The sequence below is a fragment of the Chaetodon auriga genome, chromosome 1 (assembly GCF_051107435.1).
Source record: "Chaetodon auriga isolate fChaAug3 chromosome 1, fChaAug3.hap1, whole genome shotgun sequence".
NCBI lineage: Eukaryota > Metazoa > Chordata > Actinopteri > Chaetodontiformes > Chaetodontidae > Chaetodon > Chaetodon auriga.
The window spans coordinates 31,627,717-31,649,329 of record NC_135074.1 but is presented as its reverse complement, the minus strand read 5'-3'; the positions used below and the strand labels follow the sequence as shown (position 1 = coordinate 31,649,329).

The following is a 21,613-nucleotide window of genomic DNA, read 5'->3' as shown; positions in this document are numbered from 1 at the left end:
AAATCCTTCACATTCTATATATGAATTTGAATGTTAAATTAAATTTTCTGTAAAATTCATCTCTCAACAATGTCTGTTTGAAAGAATACTAAATAACAAAATGTTTGGTGAACAAACTACCATGACAAATATTCAATATTTCTGAATCTATAGATAATCCATAAAGACAATGAGGGTCATTTGGAACAGTTTTACACCCACGTCAATAAACAGATTTTATTACTATCTCTTCCATATTCATGGCAGTATTGATTATACACTTATAAGTAGTTTCGTTTACCACTCTAATGTTTCTCTGTTGAAGTATAAAAATGGGATTTGTATATGTTTTATTTATATGTCTCCATACTTCCACAGTCGTCAATTAAACGTCAGGCTAAATTTGTTGGACTTTATTTTGAAAAACAAAGCTTCATACCGGACGTTGATGCCGCTGGTTTTACTCTGCTTGTTGCATCGCCGCCGGACGGCTCGTAACAGGTAGTTCATGACATTTCATTGTAACTAGAGTTATACTTTATAAGTTAAGTCTGTCGGTGGCTTGTGGTGTAACGTTAAGGTGTCTCGTTGTGTTTTACCGTTTCGCTGACAGCAGCTAGCTTAACCAACATGTTAGCTAAGTTAACTGCTTGTAGTTAGCTTTGCGACGCCATGTTAACGCTTTTCTGCAACTGCAAATGTTTCTCAGACATGAAGTTAAATTCAGCCAACATTCAGACAAAGACGTGACTGTCCTGTTCAGGCAGCCTGTCTGTCTATCCCGGCCTGTCTGACGGCGGAACACAGAGGACCGTCCGGCTTGTCAGTGCGTATGCAGCAGAATGCCAGGCTTGAGTTTACCGCCATTCTGCCGCGGAGGCGGTACTGGCGTTACTGGCTTGAGTTCACCGCCACCGCTGACGCGTTTCTCGACCGATATCTACATTCATGGCCGATACCGACCAGGAACCGATAATTGATAAAGACCGATAAAAGTTACGGGGGTCGATATTTTCACTTGGTACTAAAAACTGGGAGACAAAATTCATAATAACACTGCCTTTAACACTAAGCTACTGAAATATGGAAATGCTGCTACATGTGTATGATATGACTAATGGTGGAAATAGTATTCAGCTACTTAAGTGTAATAAGACAAATTTTGTTAATCCCTCGCCGGGGAAACGAAATAGTTACAGCCAGCAAAGAATAAAAGAGAGATGTAGAAAGATCAAAAAGACAATCAAAAGAATACAGAATAAAAAATAAAAAACATCTGTATAAAGATACTTATCATATAAGGAGAAATTAAGAGATTAATAGCAATTAAGTTGCTATTAACTTAATATACTTTTGATGAGTTAAATACATAAAGATGTACCATAAAAGTTGTATTTTACGTGAAATATTACTCGAATTTTGACTTTGAGTTTAGTGTAAATGGGTTGAGCACGTCAGACACACTGACACTGATTTTTAAACCAAAGTAAATCCTGTTTTCATAGCTGTGCTGCAGAAAATGTTAGGAAACTAAACTTCTAGCTTTATAATCTGCCAAATAAACATGATGTGCTTTTAAAGCTGATATTGGCTGATACGGGTTTTACCTCTCCTCCAGGAGTAACACACCTTGCTTGACGTGATGGAAAATCGGCTGCATAACTTTCCTGACTTCAACAGCATGGAGGATGAAGCTTTCCCTCCCCTCCCGCCGCCTCACTCCCCGGGCCAGGGAGGACCAGACGACGGAGACCCTTTTGAAAATGGTAAGAAGCTTTAATAGAAAGAGAATATTCAGCATTTTAATCCTGTTTATACCCTGAAAGTTTGGAAGGGAGTGACTGCTGACAGAACACACACCACCTGCTGATGGTAGTTAAGTCCTGATTTGCTCCTAATCTGCCCTGCTGAAGGTTTCTGTTAACAGACTGATGTTGACCATCTGTCCTGCTGTCTGTCCTCTGGTTAATGCAGGGGAGGAAGACGGCGACGTGTCCAAGCTGGCTGAGGTCCCTGTGGCTAAAAGGAAAGGCGTGAAGAGGCCACAACCCAAGCTGGACTCTAACAGGTGCCTCACCCGTCAGCCTTTATGTGATGGAGGATTTCAGTTTAAGATATAAAAAAAAAAAAAAAAAGCCACAAACTAATGGAAGCATGCACGAAAGGTCTGGACAGTGCATGAAGTATTGTTTGTCGCAGGTAATATCATGTGATTGTAGCTCTGCTTCAGGTTTTGAGGGTCATTTTTGCTCTTACAGCAGTTACTTACACATTGTGAGAATCAGTGAATTATTTAACTGCGGCACAGTTTTCTGCTGACTTGCAAATTTTAAAAATTATACCAATTTATTGCAAAGAAACACGAGGCTGCAAATGAGTTTGCATCTGAAAACACGGCTACAGATTCAATTTTAGGCCGCATTAATTACAAAAATGAAGATCCTGCTGGAGTTTTATTACCTTCCATAATACCTAAATTAAAACAGCTCTAATCAATATGTTTCTACAAACAATGGACCAAATGACTGAGAGTAATGAGGACGAGCTTGTCTCACCCGACTCTGCAGTTCAGCCCGGCTGTGTTTTTAGCCTCTTTCAGCTCATTCTTTACTGTTTTGGCTCGCCGTCGCGGCGCTCAGCAACTGTCAGCATTAAACCCCGAAGATCAGCTGGACTGTCCACGTCCTGCTCAGGACACGGCAGAAGATTCAGCAGATAAAGTGGTGGAGACCTAAAACATAGTGAGAAGAGTGAAGGTTGGACGTAGAGTGATTGGGTCTACAGAGACGTCCAGATGTCTCTCACTGTTTTAGCAGCTGATAAGATGCCTGATGTTCACATGTTGTTTCACTGCCTCTAAAAATATTAATGAATGCTGCTTTAATGTTTTCCTTCAGGCTGATCTCAGAACGAGGACTTCCTGCTCTGCGCACGCTGTTTGATAACGTCCGTTTCAAAGGCAGAGGACATGAGGTGAGCGCTGACAGCCGACACGCTAACAAGGCCAAACGCAGCAGATGAATGTGGAGTCGCTCGTATCAGCTGCACTTCATCACCGGGGGCGAAACCATCCATCAGTCCATCCACGATCTGTTCAGTGTTTGTGCCCGACAGCGTTCAGCACGCTCACGTCTGCTTCATGGTTAAATCATTCAGTTCATAATGTCACAGTGACGTTATGAAGACTTAACACTTCTTCAGCGTTGTTGCTGCTTTCAGTCTCTTTCTGTCCCCTCGTCCTCAGCTGAGAACCTGTGACTGCGAGCGAATATTCCCGACGACAAAGAAAGAGTTTTTAGAGGCTGATTCTCTGTCGCTGTGTTGTTTTAACTGCAGCTTCTGTTTGATCCGTGAGTTCATCTCAGCCACAGCAATGAAAGTCTGTGGCTAAAATCTGATGGCAGAGATCGACTGTGAGTCAGAACAAAGCTCGAGAGAGTGACGGATGACTTTCACCGTGTGCCTCCTCGCCCTCGTCCCTCCTCTTCCTCACTATCGCTATTCAAACCTGTCAATCAAACCGCTCTTACTCAGCTGGTTCGTGTTCAGTGTGATCATGTAACATCGAGCGGAGCCCCTGAGGTGAACTCTTACTGTCAGACTCGATCGTTGTCCAAAGAATCGATGCATCATCATGAAACACGATTTACACTCCTCTTCATCACCTCACATGCATTTAGCTCACCTTACAGAGTGTGTGTGTGTGTGTGTGTGTGTGTGTGTGTGTGTGTGTTTCGTCCGACCAGGCCGAGGACCTGCAGCTGCTGATGCAGAAGATGGAGAACTGGGCCCACAGGTTGTATCCGAAACTACAGTTTGAAGACTTCATCGACAGAGTGGAGAAGCTGGGAAAGAAGAAGGAGGTGCAGGTGGGAAAAGATGCTGAAGAGTTCAGAGAGCCGTGATTCTCTTCTGCAGTGCAGCGTTTCTAACGGTTCGCCTTGTTTCCTGCTGCAGACCTGCCTCAAACGGATACGACTGGACATGCCTCTGACACACGAGGACTACGTGGATAAAGACGGTAAGAGATGAAAACACCTCATGTGTGAAGACGGGAGTGAAGCTCAGAAAGTCCAGTTAAACCCTCGTGCTGGGACACTGTCCTGTTCGTTTGTTGGACAGTGACCCCAAATCAGAAACATCTGAGGGTGAAAAAGCTGGAACGTGTCTTGCTTCATGTCGCAGGCCGTCAGAATGAGGCCACACATGAAACAATAACTGAGTGAGAGATGTTCAGATTTCCTGTCAATCGTCGTGTTTGGGTTCAGGTGAAGAGCAGGCGGCTCCTGAATCAGACGTCTTCGGGGACGCAGATCCCTTCAACAGATCGAGCTTCTCTAACGACCTGCATGAGCCGGTCCACTCTACCCCGGCCCCACCGGCTCCACCTACTCCGTCTCCACCCGCTCCCTCCCTGACCGAGGAGCAGCGTCAGCGCATGGAGCTGAACCGACAGCGAGCCCTGGAGAGGAAGCTCGCCCGCCAGCAGCAGCAAACAGGTGAGAGGATTCATCCTGATTGTCCAAAGAGGAGTGATGCAGGAAAACCTCAGCCAATCGCTGACGAGATGCATTAAGATAAAGCAAGGTCAGCCAGTGTTGTAGCTTCCAGTGGTGCTGATGTGCTGTAGTACATTCTGTCCTTTCACTGACGTTTAAAGTACTTTTACTGTGTTCTCTGAACATCACTGAGTGACTCCTCCCGCTGCCCCGCAGATCCTTCACACTCCCAGACCGTCGACTCGTCCACGTCAGCTGATGAACCCGCGTCTGCCTCCTCTGCAAAAGCCCTCGACCGCTCTGAAGATCAGGAGGAGGTGGAGGAGGAGGTGGAGGAGTTGGACCTGGAGCCAGCCAGCAGCAGCAGCAGCAGCACAGAGCAGCCCAGCCAGCGTCCACACAAAGACTCTGAGCCTCCTGCTGCGTCACCTCAGAGGGAGAGAGAGGACGAAAGCAGCTCCGTCAGCTCCGTCAGCCCAGCAGCAGGCGTGAGGACGGAGGTTAACGCTCAGGGGCAGCACACACACTGAGACCACAGCGATTTCTGAGGAGGCGTCTGGAAGCTGTGACCTGCCCTGTTCTTCATGATGAACCAGGAAGTTTTAAAATGCCAAACCATAATAAACGTTTCACTGTAAATGGAGGTCAGATGGTACGTTGAGTCTTTGACGAACAGCTTCGCTTCACACCTTCACTCGTTTTTTAGGTTTTTGTGTAAAGGTGAGAAAACTTTGTCATAATTCCTTTTTCGGACGTCTGAGTGATAAAATATCTGAAGACAGATTTTTGTTTCAGAATGTCGGTCGAAGAGTTTCAATGAGTTTAATTTCTGCAGGTTTTTACGTTAGAATAACGATTTTACTCCAGCTGACGTGAACTCATCCATAAACTTTAATCTCAAAGCACAAAGTCAAAAAGTCAGCATGTTAGAAAAATAGATTCTGTGAAAACACTTCATACAAAAGCTTCAGGTACACAACACTTCAACACTGACAGGTCAGTAATTACTGAAGCTCCGACTCTTAATGTGTAAAATGACCAGCAGGTTTATTAAAACAGGATTTGAGTGTGGGTGGAAACCAGTCTGTCAAACCAGTAAATCTTAATGTTAAGTGTTGAAGGAAGGAAACAGCTGCAGGAACATCTTAAAGAATGAAGAATCAAAGGTGACATTTGGAGAAACTTCCTGTTTTCTGTTTCTAAATTCATTAAAATATGTTTGAAATGTCTTCAAAAGTCAGATTTTTACTTTATATGACCCACATTAACACAGTGTTCGTGTAGGATTGAACCATGTTTGATGTATTTATCGTTGTTGGATCTGAGTCTTCATGCTGAACGCTGACACACAGTGAAGGACTGTTATCAATAGTCTGTTTGTGGTGCTTCAGTCTTTGATGTTTCACATTAGTTTATTACTTTGTATCAGCAGCTGTTCATTTTTCTTCTTAATGTTTCAGAGTTTAAACTTATTTTCAGCAAACAGTCTCATCAGTGAGGAGTCGATCAGTCAGGACCAATAATCAATAATCAGTTTAACCCTCGGTTCTTCTGTTTGCGTGTCTTTGGACTAACATGTGGAAAATGTTTCTCGTTCACGCTCTTCATTCTCAGCCTTCGTCCTTCAGGTGAAACGATGAGACAAACGTCGTCGTTGGTTTGTAGTGAAGCAGCTTCTGGTCGCTGCTCTGACGCAGATTCAGCTCATTTCCTCCTGGATGTTCGCTGCACTCGATGTTCGAAGCTCGTCGGGCTCGTCGCTTCAGCTGCTCTACGCTGTTGTTGCGCAGACCCGTGCGGCCCCGTCCAGGTCCAGCAGAGCCAGCTCCCTGACCTCCTCCAGGAGGGAGTACAGATTGGGAGTTTTACTCTGGCTGAACTCTTTCTCCTCCTTGGAGAGTTTGGGCCGGCGGGCCGCCTTCTCCTGGGCCTGCTGGTACGCCTCCTCGGCCAGGCGCACCACCTCCTGGACCAGCTGGCTGCGGGACTGGGACTGGGACTGGGACTGGGCCTGCTGGGGCTCTGCGCCTGCGTGGGGCTTGTTGCTGATGACCTCCAGGTTTAGACTGTCTGCGTGGCAGGATGTGGAGCGGACGGAGATACGCACCTGAGCAGAGCAGACGATTATAATTCAATCACAAACACCAACATATCTACATCTGTGGAGACGGCCGGTACAGCTGGAGTGAAAATCCCAAAGCTGGTAAGAATAATCATCACAATATGAATAATAATAATCACAATTTAAGGAATATTCATCATAATATAAAGAATATTCATCACAATATAAGGAATATTCATCATAGGAATATTCATCACAGTGGGATATAATATTTCTCCAGCGTTGATACAAATCATAACGTGGCCGACAGAGGAACATGTGAAGCCATCAAACCTTCTCTTGAGGGACACATGAACCTTCAACAGCTCGTTTTGTTAGTTGTTAATCAAGGTTCTGATGGACACACTGTGTGACCTGTGCTACTACTTGGTTTCCTCATGTTTCTCACTGTGACTCACTTCGTCCCTTCACCTCCTCTCTGTGCAGTAAATGTTACCACAGACACCTCCTCCCCTCAGGATGTGAGGAGGGGGTCTAGTTCGACCAATAGGAGGTGCCTGTATGAGGATGAGGAATATAAAAACGAGCTGTGTGCTCTGCTTCGAGCGGGTTCGGTGTTCTCTGTCTTTGTGATCATCACAACAGAAGAAAAACCCGTCAGTGTGAGCTGTTGACCACTAGAGGCGCTGCAGAGCAAAGGTTTGAAGACCTGGACCCTGTTTCTCAGTGACGACTCGGTAGTGAAGAAGAAGACTAGCAGGTACACCAGGATGCACACGTGTGTGTCGACTGTAGATCAGTAAGCTGAGTGGACTCACAGTGATGTGGCTGAACAGTCTGAAGGTGGAGGAGCCGCCGCTGGAGGTGGTGGTGACGTGGTCTGAGTACTGTCGTATGGAGCCGCTCTGCCACTCACAGCTGCCGTCCTGGCCTGCAGACACCACCTGGCCCTCCCGATTCCTCAGGTACACCGGCCCCTTCACTCCATACCTGCAGACAGCACAGGTGTGGTCAGCTGTTAGAAACTCTGCCAATCCTGTTTGAGCGTGAGGCGTCTGACGGGAAGAATCCACGAGATCAAAGACCCTCAGTCAGTCTCTTACTCTGGGACGAACACCAACACGCCGTTGTTTCGGATGGAGTAGATGACGGCGTCCGCCACGCAGCGCTGGTCTGTCTGCGGGTCTCGCTCTTTGAAGTAGAGACACTGGAACAGGAGTGTGGACATCTTCTGGGCCTGCTGGGCCGCCTGGACGTCACACACAGCTCAGGTTATTCTACAAACTCAGACCACAATCACAGACCACAAACCAGAAAGTGCACCGACCCTGTTCCTGTTGTTGATGTGCTGAGCCGTTTCTTCCAGCTCTTTGTTACTGGCCAACGCTCTGCCAGGGCCCGCCCCCCGGTCCACGTCAATGGCTGCGGTGAGAAGCCGGTGGACCACCATGTCGGCGTAGCGGCGGATGGGTGAGGTGAAGTGCGTGTAGCGGTCCAGAGCCAGACCTAAGGAACGGAAAAATGCGTCAGACACCGAGATCTTCACTTACGCTGAACATCTGGATCAAACAATAACAGGCATGATGGTGGTTTTGTGTGGCCGACCGTAATGGTAGTACTGGTCTTGGGACTCCAGACCGGTGGAGAAGTACAGCGCCTGTGACATGGCGGCGGTGGCCATCATTCTCAGCAGCCTGTTCACCAGCGGGTCCTGAGGGTCCACAGCCTGATCCAGAGACTCAGCTAAAGCCTTGTTGGTCCTGCAGGAACAGAATCAGCTGTTCAGAAACTCCTTTCAGCCGCCGTGCTGACGGCTGCATTTGTCTCGATTCGAGGAAAAGGGAAACAAGTTTCCACTGATTTGCAATAAAGTGCAACAATCATGTCAGCCGTGTAACTGCTGAGTGACTGAGTGCAACACGGCTGTGACACATCGGCGAGTCTCCCTCCAAACTGTTCATGTTCTCTCAGACAGAGACGTTTGCTCGTGAGTCCAAAACAACACGTGAACCAGTGAAGTCACATGACATGGACCTCCTCAGCTTCCATACTCTCGGTCACCTGGTATCGATGGCAAATCCCCTCGCCGCGGCGATGTCCACCAGCTGGCTGAAGAACTCCTGCCGTGGTGGCGGGTGACGCCTCAGCAGGGCCTGATGAGGGAAGGTCTCCTGGATCTTGCGCGCCACCCAGTGGTTGGCGTAAATCATGCACTCGGCCACCGTCTCGTGGACCTCCAGAGGCTGCCGGGGGACCAGAGCCGTGATGTTCCTCTCCTCATCCAGCTGGGCTCGGACCTGAGGGGGGACGGTGAGACGGTGAGACGGTGAGACGGTGAGACGGCTCGGTTCAAACGAGTGAAAGACTACAACTCGTCTCCTCAGAGACTTTTCTGTCCATCAGTTAAGATCTGTGGGTGATGAAAAGCAGGAATGCTTTAAACTATTTCACCGTCCTGCTGCCACAAACACTCACTGCAGCACCAAATGTGGATTAATCCGCCGCTGAAAATAGTCCCAAACAAACGCAGTTTCCCTTTGTTTGTTTGATAAAAATGACAGCGAGCAGCTTTATTTGTGGCCAGTTTGTAGAGATTTTCGTGTTAAGTAGGAACCAATGGGCTTTGAGCTGCTAGGACCGAGCAGGCAAGTGAGCTTTGTCGGACTTTAAGTCATTATCAGTTGAATTTTAACACATTTAGCTTTGAACCAACGTTCTCAGTGACATAATCTCATGATGAAATCTACGTGAGGAAGGTAGCAGAGCAGCTGTGATTCCTGCAGGTCGAATAAATGATGCTCATTTTGTGCAGCCTGCAGTTTTTGGCACAAAGCAGCACCATGTAACTCCATGATGACATCCGCTGTAACACAGCTCCATCGCACACGTCGATAAGGTCAGTGTGTTCGAAAGCACCTTATCGATGATCGACCAGCCGTCACATATGAAGCGCTGTCACGTGTTTCAGTGCTCTGCATTTACTCAGCTGTTAGCGGACAGCCTGCAGAGTGTTATTTCAGGACGGATCCACTGAGCAGATTTAACAGATTTAAGCAAACGTTTTGACATCCAGGACGTTTCTTTAGTAAAAGAGAAATCAGTCGTACCTCCACCCCTTCCAGCTCCAGCGCTCCTCCTCTGTCCCTCTGCGCCCGCAGGTGTCGGGCGACGTGTGTTAGCATCTCCAGAGCCTGTGTGAGCTGAGCTAGCTTAGCATCCCTCTCCTCAGGCCCGAGCTCGGCCAGCTCGGCCACCTCGGCCTGCTCGCCGTTGAGGAGCGCCTGGGCCAGCTCGTAGTGGAGCTGGTAGGAGGAGCGGATGAGCGTGCGGCCGTACCACACCTTGTTGACGGCGAGGGAGTGCGCATCGAGCTCCCACAGCACGCTCATCGCGTACCTGGATTTGAGAGTGAGCACATGCACATTTACAGATCAGCTACTGCAAGCTAATGACCTGCACGCCCTCCAACCCAGGTAACGTGGAGTGTACTGACCTGTCGACTCCTCCCAGCAGGGAGCACAGGTCTGCGCTGAGAACAGCAGGCAGCATGTCGTACCTGCGGTCTGCCAGGTAATAGGTCGTCGCCCTGAAGAGACAGAAGAAGAAGAAAGTTGAGGAAAACCACAAAGCAGTGACATCTGAACCGATTTCTGGTTTCCAACCTTCTCTATCGCTTTCATCGCCGCCTTTGTTAGAAATAAATGTTCTTCACCTCATTCTGACAGTCGCCAGAAGTTTAAAACCAAACCTAAAAATCTAAAAACTCTTCAAGTAAAGCAGGAAGTAGATGAGATGCTTCAAGGATGAGGGTAAAACACAATGATATGAAGTACAAGAAGAATTTCAGGGAAGGCCAAACACAGAGAAATAAAACAAAACACAAAGAGCACGAACGCACTGAGGAAAAGGTCATAAAACGCAGCCGACGAGTGGATTTCAAAGCTCTTTTAAAACGTGGCCTCAGACTCAGCGGACGAGTTTGTTCCACGGTGTCGGAGCTAAAACAGCGAAAGCTTGATCGTCTTTGTCTTGAGCCTGGGTTGAGGCGGCCTTGGTGCAGCATAAGAAGCTAAAGATGATAAAAGAAGTGCACAGCTGAGGAAAACGTCATGAAAAGAGTCTTGAGCTGAATTCTAAGACGATCGATCCGGCTCTGAAAACATGTTCTGCGTGCCTGTCAGCGGCTTTTCTGCTGATTCTGCGTTCACGGATGGACAGTTGTGCCTCGTGTCTCATTGTCCCGGCCTATGCAAGGACAAACGTGTGCTGTACATTCAAGGCCTGGACGAAATGAATGACTTCAGCACAGTGCAGAGACTGTCAGAGCCTCCACGCTCTGGTTTGTCCCCTTTGAAGCCTGCTGGCCTTTCACTGTCAGACACTGCTGTGCCTCTCGGTCCGTGTTGTTTGTGATTACTGCTGCTTCTTTTCTGAGTGTGTGTGCTGTGATTTTGAGACAGAAATTCAAAGAGTGTGAGACTGAAGAGGCTGAAATGCAGGCAGCAGCTTTCTGGGCTCGTTCTGGGAGTTGCTTTGGAAACTTCCTGTTTGTCTCTTGTGTTTGTTCTAAAGGAGTTTCTGCTGTTTCTTCTCTTCCAGCAGGTTCTAACCTTGAACGTGCCTCCAAGTCGGTGAGCGAACCCTCTGCGACAAAGTGGGTGACGTCGGCGATGTGGACGCCCAGCTCCAGCAGCTTCCCGCCGGCGAGGCTGCGCACCGACAGCGTGTCGTCCACGTCCTCGCAGCCCCGCGGGTCGATGCTGAACACCAGGTGAGTCTCCCTCAGGTCCCGCCGCTCTGCCACCTGGGCAGGGTCCACCCTCCAGGGCTTCTCAGGGGAGTTTCCCGGCATCTCTCTCAGCTGAGGACAGACGAGCGCGGACACAGAGAGAAAACACAAGGTTACATAAGGTCCTGAAATTGTCACAAAGGCAGCTGTGCAACACTAGAGCCGAGTGATGGGACTTGAATGAATAATTTATTTTGTGTGTGCTTTGGGCTGAGAAGAGACCATCAGACATTGTGTGCTGTGCTGAGTCTCTTCTTTCACCAGAGGCTTTTCTTTCCAAAAGAAAATGAGCAGCGTGAGTCTGAGCAGAAAGAAAAGGTCCTTGGACGGTTCGATGAAAGAAGGAACAGGTAAGCACGTGGTTTCAACAAGTCTACTCCATTCCTCTGAGTACAACACGCTATTCATTACTGCCCTTATCGGGTAAATATCCTTTTCAAAGAACAAGAGGGACTGAGAAACTCTCATGAACTCTGCAGTTTGAGAAAAACACTTCAGCGCTGGAGAAGACGGTTGAAGGCTACGGCCACCACACGTTAGCGCCGCGCCGTCCTTCTGCTTAAAAGGAGGAACGTTTGAGTTTTACAGCAGGTTCCAGCAGAAAATCATGTTTACGACGAGTGTTTCTCAGCAAAACATCAAACATGAATAAAACCCACTGAATAATCATAAAACTAAGGTTTAACCTCACTGTGAGTTTTATCTGTGTTGTGGATGTTAAAAAAGACAAAAAACACACACCATGAACAACGTAAGATACAAAATTAAACCCGCTAATTAAAGGCTAAAGTGGAGAGATGCTGAACTCGTCCGGTGCCTGAAGACACGATGCTGTGTCTCCTCACTGTGAGACCACTGTTTTCTGTCACAGCTCTAAAGTCACAGGTGCTTTAACCTCAGAGACCGTCTCCGTGCTGACCTGTGCGTCTGAGAAGGGGGGCACGTGGATGCAGTTCTCGATGAGGATGGTCTGGACCTCCGTCTCCAGCTCTCCGGCCCGACCCAGCACCCGCACGCTGTGGCCGTTGGGATAGAGCGACGTGCTTTCCCATGAATCAATGCGCACCACCACCCTGTGGTCCTGAGTGAAGAAGACAAGCCGACCCTGAGACGCTGAGACATGAGACATTTCACATGTTCCCTCATTGACGCTCAGCTGATCTCAAACCCTTCAGCCTCGGCTCACAGATGAACTCCTTCAGCACTGATTTTCACTTACAAGGCGCAATGATTGAGGATTTACTTGAAGTTTAGTCAGTATTTAGATTTTAAGGCAGATATAATCGTGCAGTGAAAAGCCAAAGTGACCCTTCTCGCTTCAGACAGTTCTCATATATTCTGAAATAATAAAGACTCCAGTTATGATCATGTAGAGAAATATTAGTCAAATTAGTTTTGAATCATGACTTTCTGACTGACTAAAATCAATCAGCAGCCACGTGAAGGCAAACCAGACCTGCAGAGCGTCGGCCTGCTGAGTACTGATGCGGATCTTGGGGATGCGACGGTCCCACGGCACAGCCAGGATGCGCTGGGAGTTCCTGCTCTGGGACTGAGTCCCGTCTCTGGGGGGAAAAGTTACCACATAGTCCCTCCAATTCCTCTGCAGGATCCCCACAACACGGCCTGTGGATTTCAATTTCAGACGTCAGAAGAGAGACTTTAGAGTTCTAATATGTTGTATGTGTAAAGTTATACTTCAAGTGTCAGGTGATACCAGTTAATGCAGGCATTTGAAATACTAACATTTCATAGCATTTAAACCCATTCAAAGCATTCAGCCAGTCTCAGAGTTCAATTACTTTGTGACACAAACTGCTACCAAAAGCTAGGAAGTAGTAACATGCATTCAAAGTGACTTGGAGCGTTTGATAGTGACGGCACTATGAAGGCAGCTGATGAGTTTCTGTCAAAAAAGACGAAAAAAATTCTGTTTTATGATGTTTTCACAGCGTCCTGGGGTCAGGGCTGTATTCATGTGTCAAAGCAGGTGAAAAGTGGTTCATACACACAAGCTGTTTCAGATAATTGAAAATAAAATCTGTGTATCTGTACAGACAGAAGCCAGAAAAAAATAATAATCTTGCTTCTACAGTACATTTATGGAAGAACAGCGCTTTATTAACGGCCTCATGGTCAGCCACTCTGAAGACGACGTGTGTCTCTCTGGGCCGTGTCAGACAGTAACCAGTGGAGCTGAGTCCCACCTGTCGGCATAGGTTTGCTCTGGTTTTCCTCTCCACCCTTCTCCTCCCCCTGGCCTTCGACCAGAGCGGTGACCTTCCCTCTCCACTCGCTCTTCGGCAGCAGCTCCACCACGACCACGTCGCCATGAACGGCCCTGTTACGGTTCTTATTCCCGCACACCAACACGCCGCAGCTCAGGTCTGATGATGGACGGGGACAGACAGGGAGCGGTCAGGACAGGAGAGGCGTGCTGCTCTATGCTGACTGACAGCCGAATGTGTCGGCGTGTCCGTGCTCCGCGGCGCTCAGCTGCTGCTCACCTGTGCTCTTGTTGGACAAACCCTCCGTCATGATGAAGGCTTCATTGTGGTGCTTGTTGATATTCAGAGAGCCCTGATAAAAAGACACACGGTTTATTTTGCTTTGAGGAACTCTAACTCGTTTAGACATGACCCAGGCGGGCGGACTCGGACTGAACCTTAACGTAACGTCCGGACTTGATTCCAGCCTCCAGGACTTCAGCCGGCAGATGTTCAGCAAACTCCCTCTGCGAGCCCTCGCTCTCCTTCTCCTGCAGCGCCTGAGAGAGGGAGCTGTACAGATCGTGAGCTGCCTGCAGCTCCGGCCAGAAGTTCTGCAAAAAGTCCTGGAAAGTAAAGACACAGGGAAGCAATGACTGGCATTATGGGATGGATGCACACACTCACTTTGATGCCTTTTCATGCACGGGGTGGAAATTTAAAGTAAACGAGTGTTTGGCCTCAGTGACATGCATTTACTTCTATTTTTGCTCCTTTTCCACTGAAGCTCAGTTGAATCCTGAATGCTTTTTAGCACAGACCCACAGGACTCTCCTGCTGTTTCAGTGATAGAACAGGTTCATGTTATGGACACTACTTTAAATGATTGTTTCCCCCATCAGATCTAAACGCTGAATACCTCTAAATACTACATTACCCATCAGCCTCAGCTGCCTTTGCTCAGGAGATTTAGAGAGTTGGAGCTGCAGTTGATTCAGATCGTGGATAACGAATCAGTCCCTCAGTGACCAAATTCATCCAGAACTGATCCAGAATCTGAAGGTGAGTTTAATCTGCTGAACGTTTTATCAGGTTTCTACGATGTCTGATCCTCAGCTTCAGCTCATCTTGCAGAAATGCACCCTGGGAGTTGTGGACAGCAGGCTTCTCTGCACACGGGCTGTAATTATTATTTACAAAAAACGTCAGATATTTCATGAAGCAGCCGCTCATCTTTCGTACTGCTGATTCAAGCGGAGAGTTTCACGTCCAAACACACCCTGAAGCACCGTCATCCCGCGCTTCCTGTTTACTTTGAGTCACTCTGCTGTGGCAGCAGGTCAGTTCTCATCACTCACTTCTCCTGCATCGACACTTCAGCATCGACACTGGATGAGTGTTGTGAAGTGCCGTCGGCTTTATTAATGTCGCCATTAAACACTTCACACAGATTTGTGCTCTCAGCTAAAACAGGACAGACGACAAAGGAGCGTGTTTCTGTCTGTCAGGCTGCACCATGGATCCACTTTAATCCCAATAAAATAACTCCTCATGCTGTTTTTGCTCCACTACTGAGACCTTATGAGCCCATCAGCTTATGTGACCATATCACACACTAACGTTTATAAAGTCTTGACAGCTGTTAACATGAAAACCAATGAATCACTGCTCCTTTTCCCAGAACAAGCTGTTTCTGTGAGGATACCTGTGATTCATGTGTGAGTCACACTGCAGCCACCTCATCCAAACTTCAAACCAGCCTTGACGCGTCACAACTGTTTTCTTCACTACTCCGAAAGCATATTAGTTGTCAAGCGGCTCAATGGAGCGATGTGGACGGAGCGCACGCGGGGCGCGGCGGTGCAAGACGATTAGGCAGGAGTCCATCGCTTCAGCGTTCACAGCAAACACCGCGTGCTGCTGCATTTCTAAGACTCAGGATGTGAGAGGTGAACGACTGAACAGGACTCATTTACCTCACCCTCCATGCACGTTCTGTGTGCAGAGTTATCACGAACAATTATTCGCAGCATCTTCAGGTTTCATCTCCAAACAAAGCGGTTCAGATATTGTTTCTTGACCCGTCAGACGTGTTTTAGTTCTGCTGCTGCGTTTCCACACGGCATCACTTTGGATGCCACCACACAGCGGCCAAATATATGAAAGTTGTGGTAAATTAGAATTTAAAAAGGAACAAAATCAGTTATTGTTCAAAGTCTTTGGTTTGATCTGAAGCTCAAAGTTCATTCACTGACTCTGGAAACATCAGCTGAGGAACCTCATTTGATATGAAGAAAGCTCCAGAATCTGGACCAAATTCAGGGTTCAGGTGAGCTTGTTTCCTCAGACTGACTCCAGATATCCCTGGACGGCACGGACAGACGTTAGCGTGGGTGGTAACGCACAGGTGTGAACATACCTGGACGGAGATGACATACACTCCAGAGTTGAGGCTGCTGTACTGAGCGACGGCGTCCTGGTCCTCCGTGATCATCACTACATCCATCATACCTGCCAGGTGGTTATGGTACCATACTGCTGCAGAGTACACACACCTATACACACACACACACACACACACACACACACACACACACACACACACACACACACACACAGTTAACTCACAAAGACGCGCACAGACAGCTTGCTTGTTAAAGCCCTAAACTTTGATGTTTTGTCTCCAGCGTATAAATGAAAACCACCTGTAAGTGGCGGCGGTGGTTGAACGTGATAAAGAGCTTCGTTTACTGCTCTGTTTACGGTCTTGTTTACGTCATAAACTTGTTTGTTGACAGCAGATTGCACCTCCAGCCTTTAAAACTAAACGACATCACGCAGGACACCGGTGGAGCCATCATCACCTCCCTGAAAGTTTAATCTTTGAGGCAGATTCAACTGCAAGAATGACACTTATTTAATGTAGAATACATGAATAATCATTTTGATAATTGGGTGAAATTATCAGACTTTCTCATAATACCTTCACAAACACTGAATTTGTCTGATTTCTCTGTTTCGTGTCACTTTGATTTGAACTTTTCATCCATGGATTCTTGGATTTTCGGCTCCTGGTCTGATTTCTCTGTAGTTCTCTCTGAATGTCTGTCTTTCCAAAGAGCTCCTGCTTTTTCATTACTTGTTTTCTACGTGACGAGGAGGAAAAACATCTTTGGAAATGCTGCTTTTGCCCCTTCAGCCGCCCGCATGGATTCCAGCCAACGTCTGATTGACACCTCGGTCAATGGAGGACGTTAAGTGGCCTTATGGTTCTGCACCACCAGCTGTAAATAATTCAGGCTTTATGCGTGACTAAACTGCATTTTTAAACTTTCATCTCAAATCTGCTGAAGGACTCAGAGGAACAGAAAAAGCACAACAACTTAACATGGAAACACTCGCTGCTCTCACTGCTCAAAGTCAGGAAACGCTGCCTGTCCAAGAGTTAGCAGGCGCGAGCGGCGACTTCCTGAAGTCTCTGCTGGAACGTCACGGCCAAGAAACGGTCCAACACACAACCCCACGTAAAAATAACGACTTTTTCTTTTTTTAAATACTTTTTATTCATTTGTTGTATATATAAAATGAGATATACTGTGTTAAATTTAGAGCAGGTCGTGTGTTTGAGAAGCATTTTTGTCATATTTGTTGAAATTCTCTTTACGTTCAAACAGTAATCAATAAATTGCTTTTGTTTTTACGTCAGAGCGTTTCACTCGTTTCAATCTTTTTTCTTCTTAATTATCTTATTTTCCACTATTTTATTGCTTTTTTTCTTGGAGTTTCTGCTGTGTTGCAGGCCGGCAGTAAGCCAATCCAATCATTTCACTGAAACGATGAGTCCACCTGCCTGTCTGTCCACCTACGTACCTGCCGATCGACCCGTTCTCTCATTGTGCATGAGCAGAGAGTCTTCAGCAAGGCTCGGCGGACAGATTGCAAAAGCTAAAGCGAGCTAATTCTAACATCTGAGCCGTCTAGAGAGAAGAGTTAAAGTGCTGCGAAGCACAGTCGGCGTCTGACCTGAAACTTAATGCTGTTTAATAACGATGTGAATCTTACATTCACGAAAACAACAACACACACCTAAAACGATGAAACCTTATGCCTGTAACATTTGACTAAATGAGGAAATGACACCATCAGGTTAGGATAATCACACACTTCCCCCTCATTATAAACTGTAATGTTCCCATGAGACACACACATTTCTGCATGTATGCAGACATGAATAAAACAGAGTAATTTCTACATTTAGCTCATTTTTGTAAGTTTCCATCACTGACTGTTCTTTCTGGAGCGCTTCAGACGTTTCCTCGTGCACACAGCTATGGACATTTCTGAAGCTTTAAAGGTGCAGGACGGTTTATTAAATCACTCGTTTGAAACTAGTGGGTAGTTAAAAAGACCTTTGGAAGGACGTTAGGTTCTGACTCACCGACAGATTTCTGAATTGCATCTGCAACCCAATCCTGGACCTTCAGTATCTGGATCAAGTAGCTTGAGAACAATGAGGTCTGCTAAAGAAGATTTGATGTACACCTGCTGCACACCTGTAGTCTCTCTGTGACTACCTGACGGCGGCCTGGTGAACTTGTCTGAGCCCTTCAGTGACGCTGTGGGACCATAAAGAGCACTGACCTGGTCTGCCACTTCTCCTGGCTCTCCCCCTTCTCTCGTGGACAGTAGGAATACTCTTGAAATTCATTGGCAAACAGCACACAGTCATGTCGAGGGTCTTTGAGCAGGTTTCGCAGACGGTTGTACTGCCTGCACGGACACAGAAGAAACACTCGAGATATCTACAGCAGTGAAGAGAGCAGATTGAAGGAAGGCTTTGAAATGCTTTGGGGAAATTCTCTGACTGTCAGTCAGGTAGCTTCACTTAGCACAAAGACAGGAAACAGAGGGAAACTGTTAGCCTGCGCCGTCCAAAGATAACAAAACGGTGTGTGGATTAATTAAATGTAACGTGTTCATTGGTGAGTCTGTCTGCTGGTGGTTGGATCGTGTTATCTTTGGATGGAGCTCGGCTAGCTGTTAGCTGTTTCCAGCCTTTGTGCTAAGCTAAGATACCCGGCTGGTGGCTGAATCTTCACATTATTTCTCAGTCTCTGAAAGTCAATGAGAGTATTTGTGAAAAGTACGTCGAATGCAATTCGGATTTTTATAATCTATAAATAATGTGAATATACAAAGTTGATTTTCTATTCTTTTAGCCTGTGTCCTCCTTATCTTGACCCCTCTATGCCACTGTTCTTGCTGTTTTTGCTCTTTAATACTAAGCTGGCTGTAACGACTTAATTTCCCTGGCGTGGGATCAATAAAGTTTTATCTTATCTGAACTGTTCCTTTAAAATAAAATGTCTGTGATTCTGTAGCAGAGAAAACTAGAAAATCACTGAAAATAATAATAATTTGTTTCACTGGATAAGGCTGCATATTTTCTTTCAATGCACAAGATAAGAATAAGATGACTAAAAAATTCTGGATTGACAAAAAACCAAAGCTGCAAAGTCACACACACACACACACATACACACATACACACACACACACACACACACACACACACACACACACACACAGAGTGCTGGTTCCTTTGGGCTCCCCACTGTGTGTGAATGGAAAACTGCAATTACTGACACAGTATGGCATCAGCGTGTGCTCGAGCAGCGATGTCTACCTAACGTTATGAAAAGTGAAGCTTCATCACATTAATGATGCAACGTTTTAAAATGGCAGCGTAAGCAGAAATCAAAACCAGAGGTCATGTGGGACTCCTTATTTACACTGTTCATCAAGTTTGTCAAAAGCACTCCAGCCTGTTTGTGCGGGAGAGATATTTCAAGTCACAGACTGGACCTCTTCGAGCTTCGTCAGCAGAGTTTTCATGTAATGAGGTTGACCCCTACCGACTCTCTGCACACTTATGCAGGTACGCCGTCATTAGAGGCTTCACTCAAAAGCAGCTTAAGGAATTAAAGGTCTTGACTCGTCTTGTTGCCTTCAGGATCCCTGAAGCTGAAGTCCTTTGATTTTCTGGAGGATACCGACCACCAGGACGCTTCTTCTCATATATGATAAAACACAACTAAGTGCAAGGCTAAAAAGTCTCATGAGGGCTTCCCATACATGATCAAACCCCCATTAAACAAAGCACCGTGCACCTGTTTGCAGGTGTGAGCGTACCTGCGTCCTTTGCTGTGCTGCACGGCCTGGCAGGCGGTCTGCGTGAAGACGATTCCCTGCAGCTCTCTGAATTCCAAGATCTCCAGATAGTCGACCACCACGGCCACATCAGGCACCACGTAGTGGGTCAGATCGGCCGGCAGCACCTTGCCATCTGTTTTGGACGAATGCAGGGAGACGTGGAAACGTCATTTTTGTCATTTGGGACGACTCATTATTACTGTTTTCATGTGTCAGCATTTATCAAAAGAGTTTAGCACACATTACTTAACACTTAATTACAGGAACCCATTTTTTCTCTCATAAACAGTCCAACATTTCTGTTTTTGGATGTCTTTTTAGCAGCAGGTCGATCTTCAGCTTCTTGCATGGCAGGATTGTCCTAATGGTAAATTTACAGTAACTTTCACAGCTTTGACTCCATGCTGCAGACATGTTTGTGTCGACTGTACTGCAGCCTGTTGCAAAAGATCAAGTGCAGTTTAAAAATCACATTTATAAGTCATGAACCCCTGGGAGTCAGAAGTGCGACTGAAAAACCATTTTGAACTGGTGTTTGCATTAATCTGACAGCTTTTCCTTCGTATATGACACACTGTTTTGATCCATCTGAACACGATATGACAGCAAACATTAATCCCACTGCAGGTTACATCCTGCATCCCCTTTAGTCATCAAACGTCTCTGCTCTCGATACATCACCCTGATTTTTCCCGTTTAACGGCTGATAAACACAGCCTGGTTAGCTTTAGCATGTTCAGCTTCATTAAGCATTAAATTTGTCAAAATGAATGATTGAAATTAGCTAGTTCAGCTCAGCGGCGCCAAAGCCACCGCCTGCTCTATAGATGCTCTTAGCTGTGATATTAATTACAGTATTTGCTCGTGAATTGTTTGTAATTGTAGATAAAAGGCTGTTTTCCGTGTGTCCGCCTGTGTGCCTTTGTTTTGGGCTGACTTTACCGTTCGCGCAGTCCGCCTGACACAGCGCGCTGTAGCAGGGAACCTGCTCTCTCAGATAATGTTCCCGGACCACACGGACCTTTCGGCCCCGGCAGCTCTTCAAATGCAGAATCCTTTCGGTCTTAATCATCCTCGGGACTCAGGAAAGAGCCATGTGTAGCCGTCTGTTCTTCTTTTCCGGCTGTGTTATTGTAATGCTGGAAGCAACACTTGTAAACATTTACGGTGAACTTCAGGGAAGTGCGTGCGGCAAGCCCGCTGACGTCATGACGCCCAAGCCGGTCCTTCTCTTGCTGCATTCATGTGCTGTTGGAAAAATTACCAACTCTCATGAACACAAAGTGGGAAATAACGAAACCCGAAATTATTTATGTATGGCTATGTCTTATATGAGAGAACAAAAAAAGCTCATCTTTCACTTAAAACATATCTCGGAGTATTACGCTGCCCATATACATATAAAGTACATGACCATCATAAGTATCACAATCGTACGCTATCTGAGTCAAACACGTCAGGTTATCAATGGTTATGTGGTTCATTAAGCCCGCTGAAATTTCGAACGGAAAAAGAAAGGTGAACACTTCTCAACGATGTTTTAGGGGAAAACTGGTCGGTTTCAGGTTGTTGTAAATTTAGAAAAACAAAACAAAAAAAAAAACTTCCAAAGTAGTGTAGTGCCCGTGATTTCAGTTCAAATTGAAGCAAGGATGTAAAACCCAAGATGGCGCAGTTGTTAGCTCACAAACTGCAGTGCTCCGCGCTGCCTCTTGTGGCCCGGACGTAATATCAGTACTGCCAAACAGAATAATGACAGCCCGCTCAGCAGTTGTATATTTATGGTTTCCAGTCACCATCAGCTTGTAGATGCCGTTACACTGTCCAAAAACAATGCTATTATCAAAACTGCCAACGCAACAGC

General features: G+C 46.6%; 2 protein-coding genes across 3 annotated transcripts; one reads left to right on the top strand and one right to left on the bottom strand.

Moving 5' to 3' along the window:
- The first annotated feature begins 1,609 nt into the window (after positions 1 to 1,609).
- On the top strand, positions 1,610 to 5,115 carry tipin (timeless interacting protein). Its single transcript, XM_076735117.1, is given in 8 exon segments — positions 1,610 to 1,745; positions 1,954 to 2,047; positions 2,877 to 2,952; positions 3,726 to 3,848; positions 3,937 to 4,000; positions 4,248 to 4,478; positions 4,695 to 4,934; positions 4,937 to 5,115. Coding segments are annotated over 8 exon segments (999 nt in total). The 5' UTR covers positions 1,610 to 1,621; the 3' UTR covers positions 4,984 to 5,115.
- A 230-nt stretch (positions 5,116 to 5,345) lies between these two features.
- Positions 5,346 to 20,962, bottom strand: dis3l (DIS3 like exosome 3'-5' exoribonuclease). 2 transcript variants are annotated; one of them, XM_076735095.1, is made up of 18 exons: positions 20,692 to 20,962; positions 19,729 to 19,882; positions 18,178 to 18,306; positions 15,956 to 16,091; positions 13,995 to 14,162; positions 13,837 to 13,909; positions 13,537 to 13,716; positions 12,786 to 12,955; positions 12,249 to 12,410; positions 11,151 to 11,401; positions 10,034 to 10,126; positions 9,648 to 9,936; positions 8,602 to 8,837; positions 8,146 to 8,300; positions 7,868 to 8,046; positions 7,644 to 7,789; positions 7,359 to 7,530; positions 5,346 to 6,585 (listed from the first exon to the last, which is right to left on the bottom strand). In XM_076735095.1, exons 1-18 carry the CDS (start codon positions 20,819 to 20,821, stop codon positions 6,250 to 6,252), a joined length of 3,159 nt encoding a protein of 1,052 aa, XP_076591210.1. In that variant the 5' UTR covers positions 20,822 to 20,962; the 3' UTR covers positions 5,346 to 6,249. The 2 variants fall into 2 exon arrangements, with proteins under 2 accessions (XP_076591210.1, XP_076591218.1); XM_076735103.1 differs by lacking the exons at positions 18,178 to 18,306; positions 19,729 to 19,882; positions 20,692 to 20,962 and adding an exon at positions 16,122 to 16,178.
- Between the last annotated feature and the right edge of the window lie 651 nt (positions 20,963 to 21,613).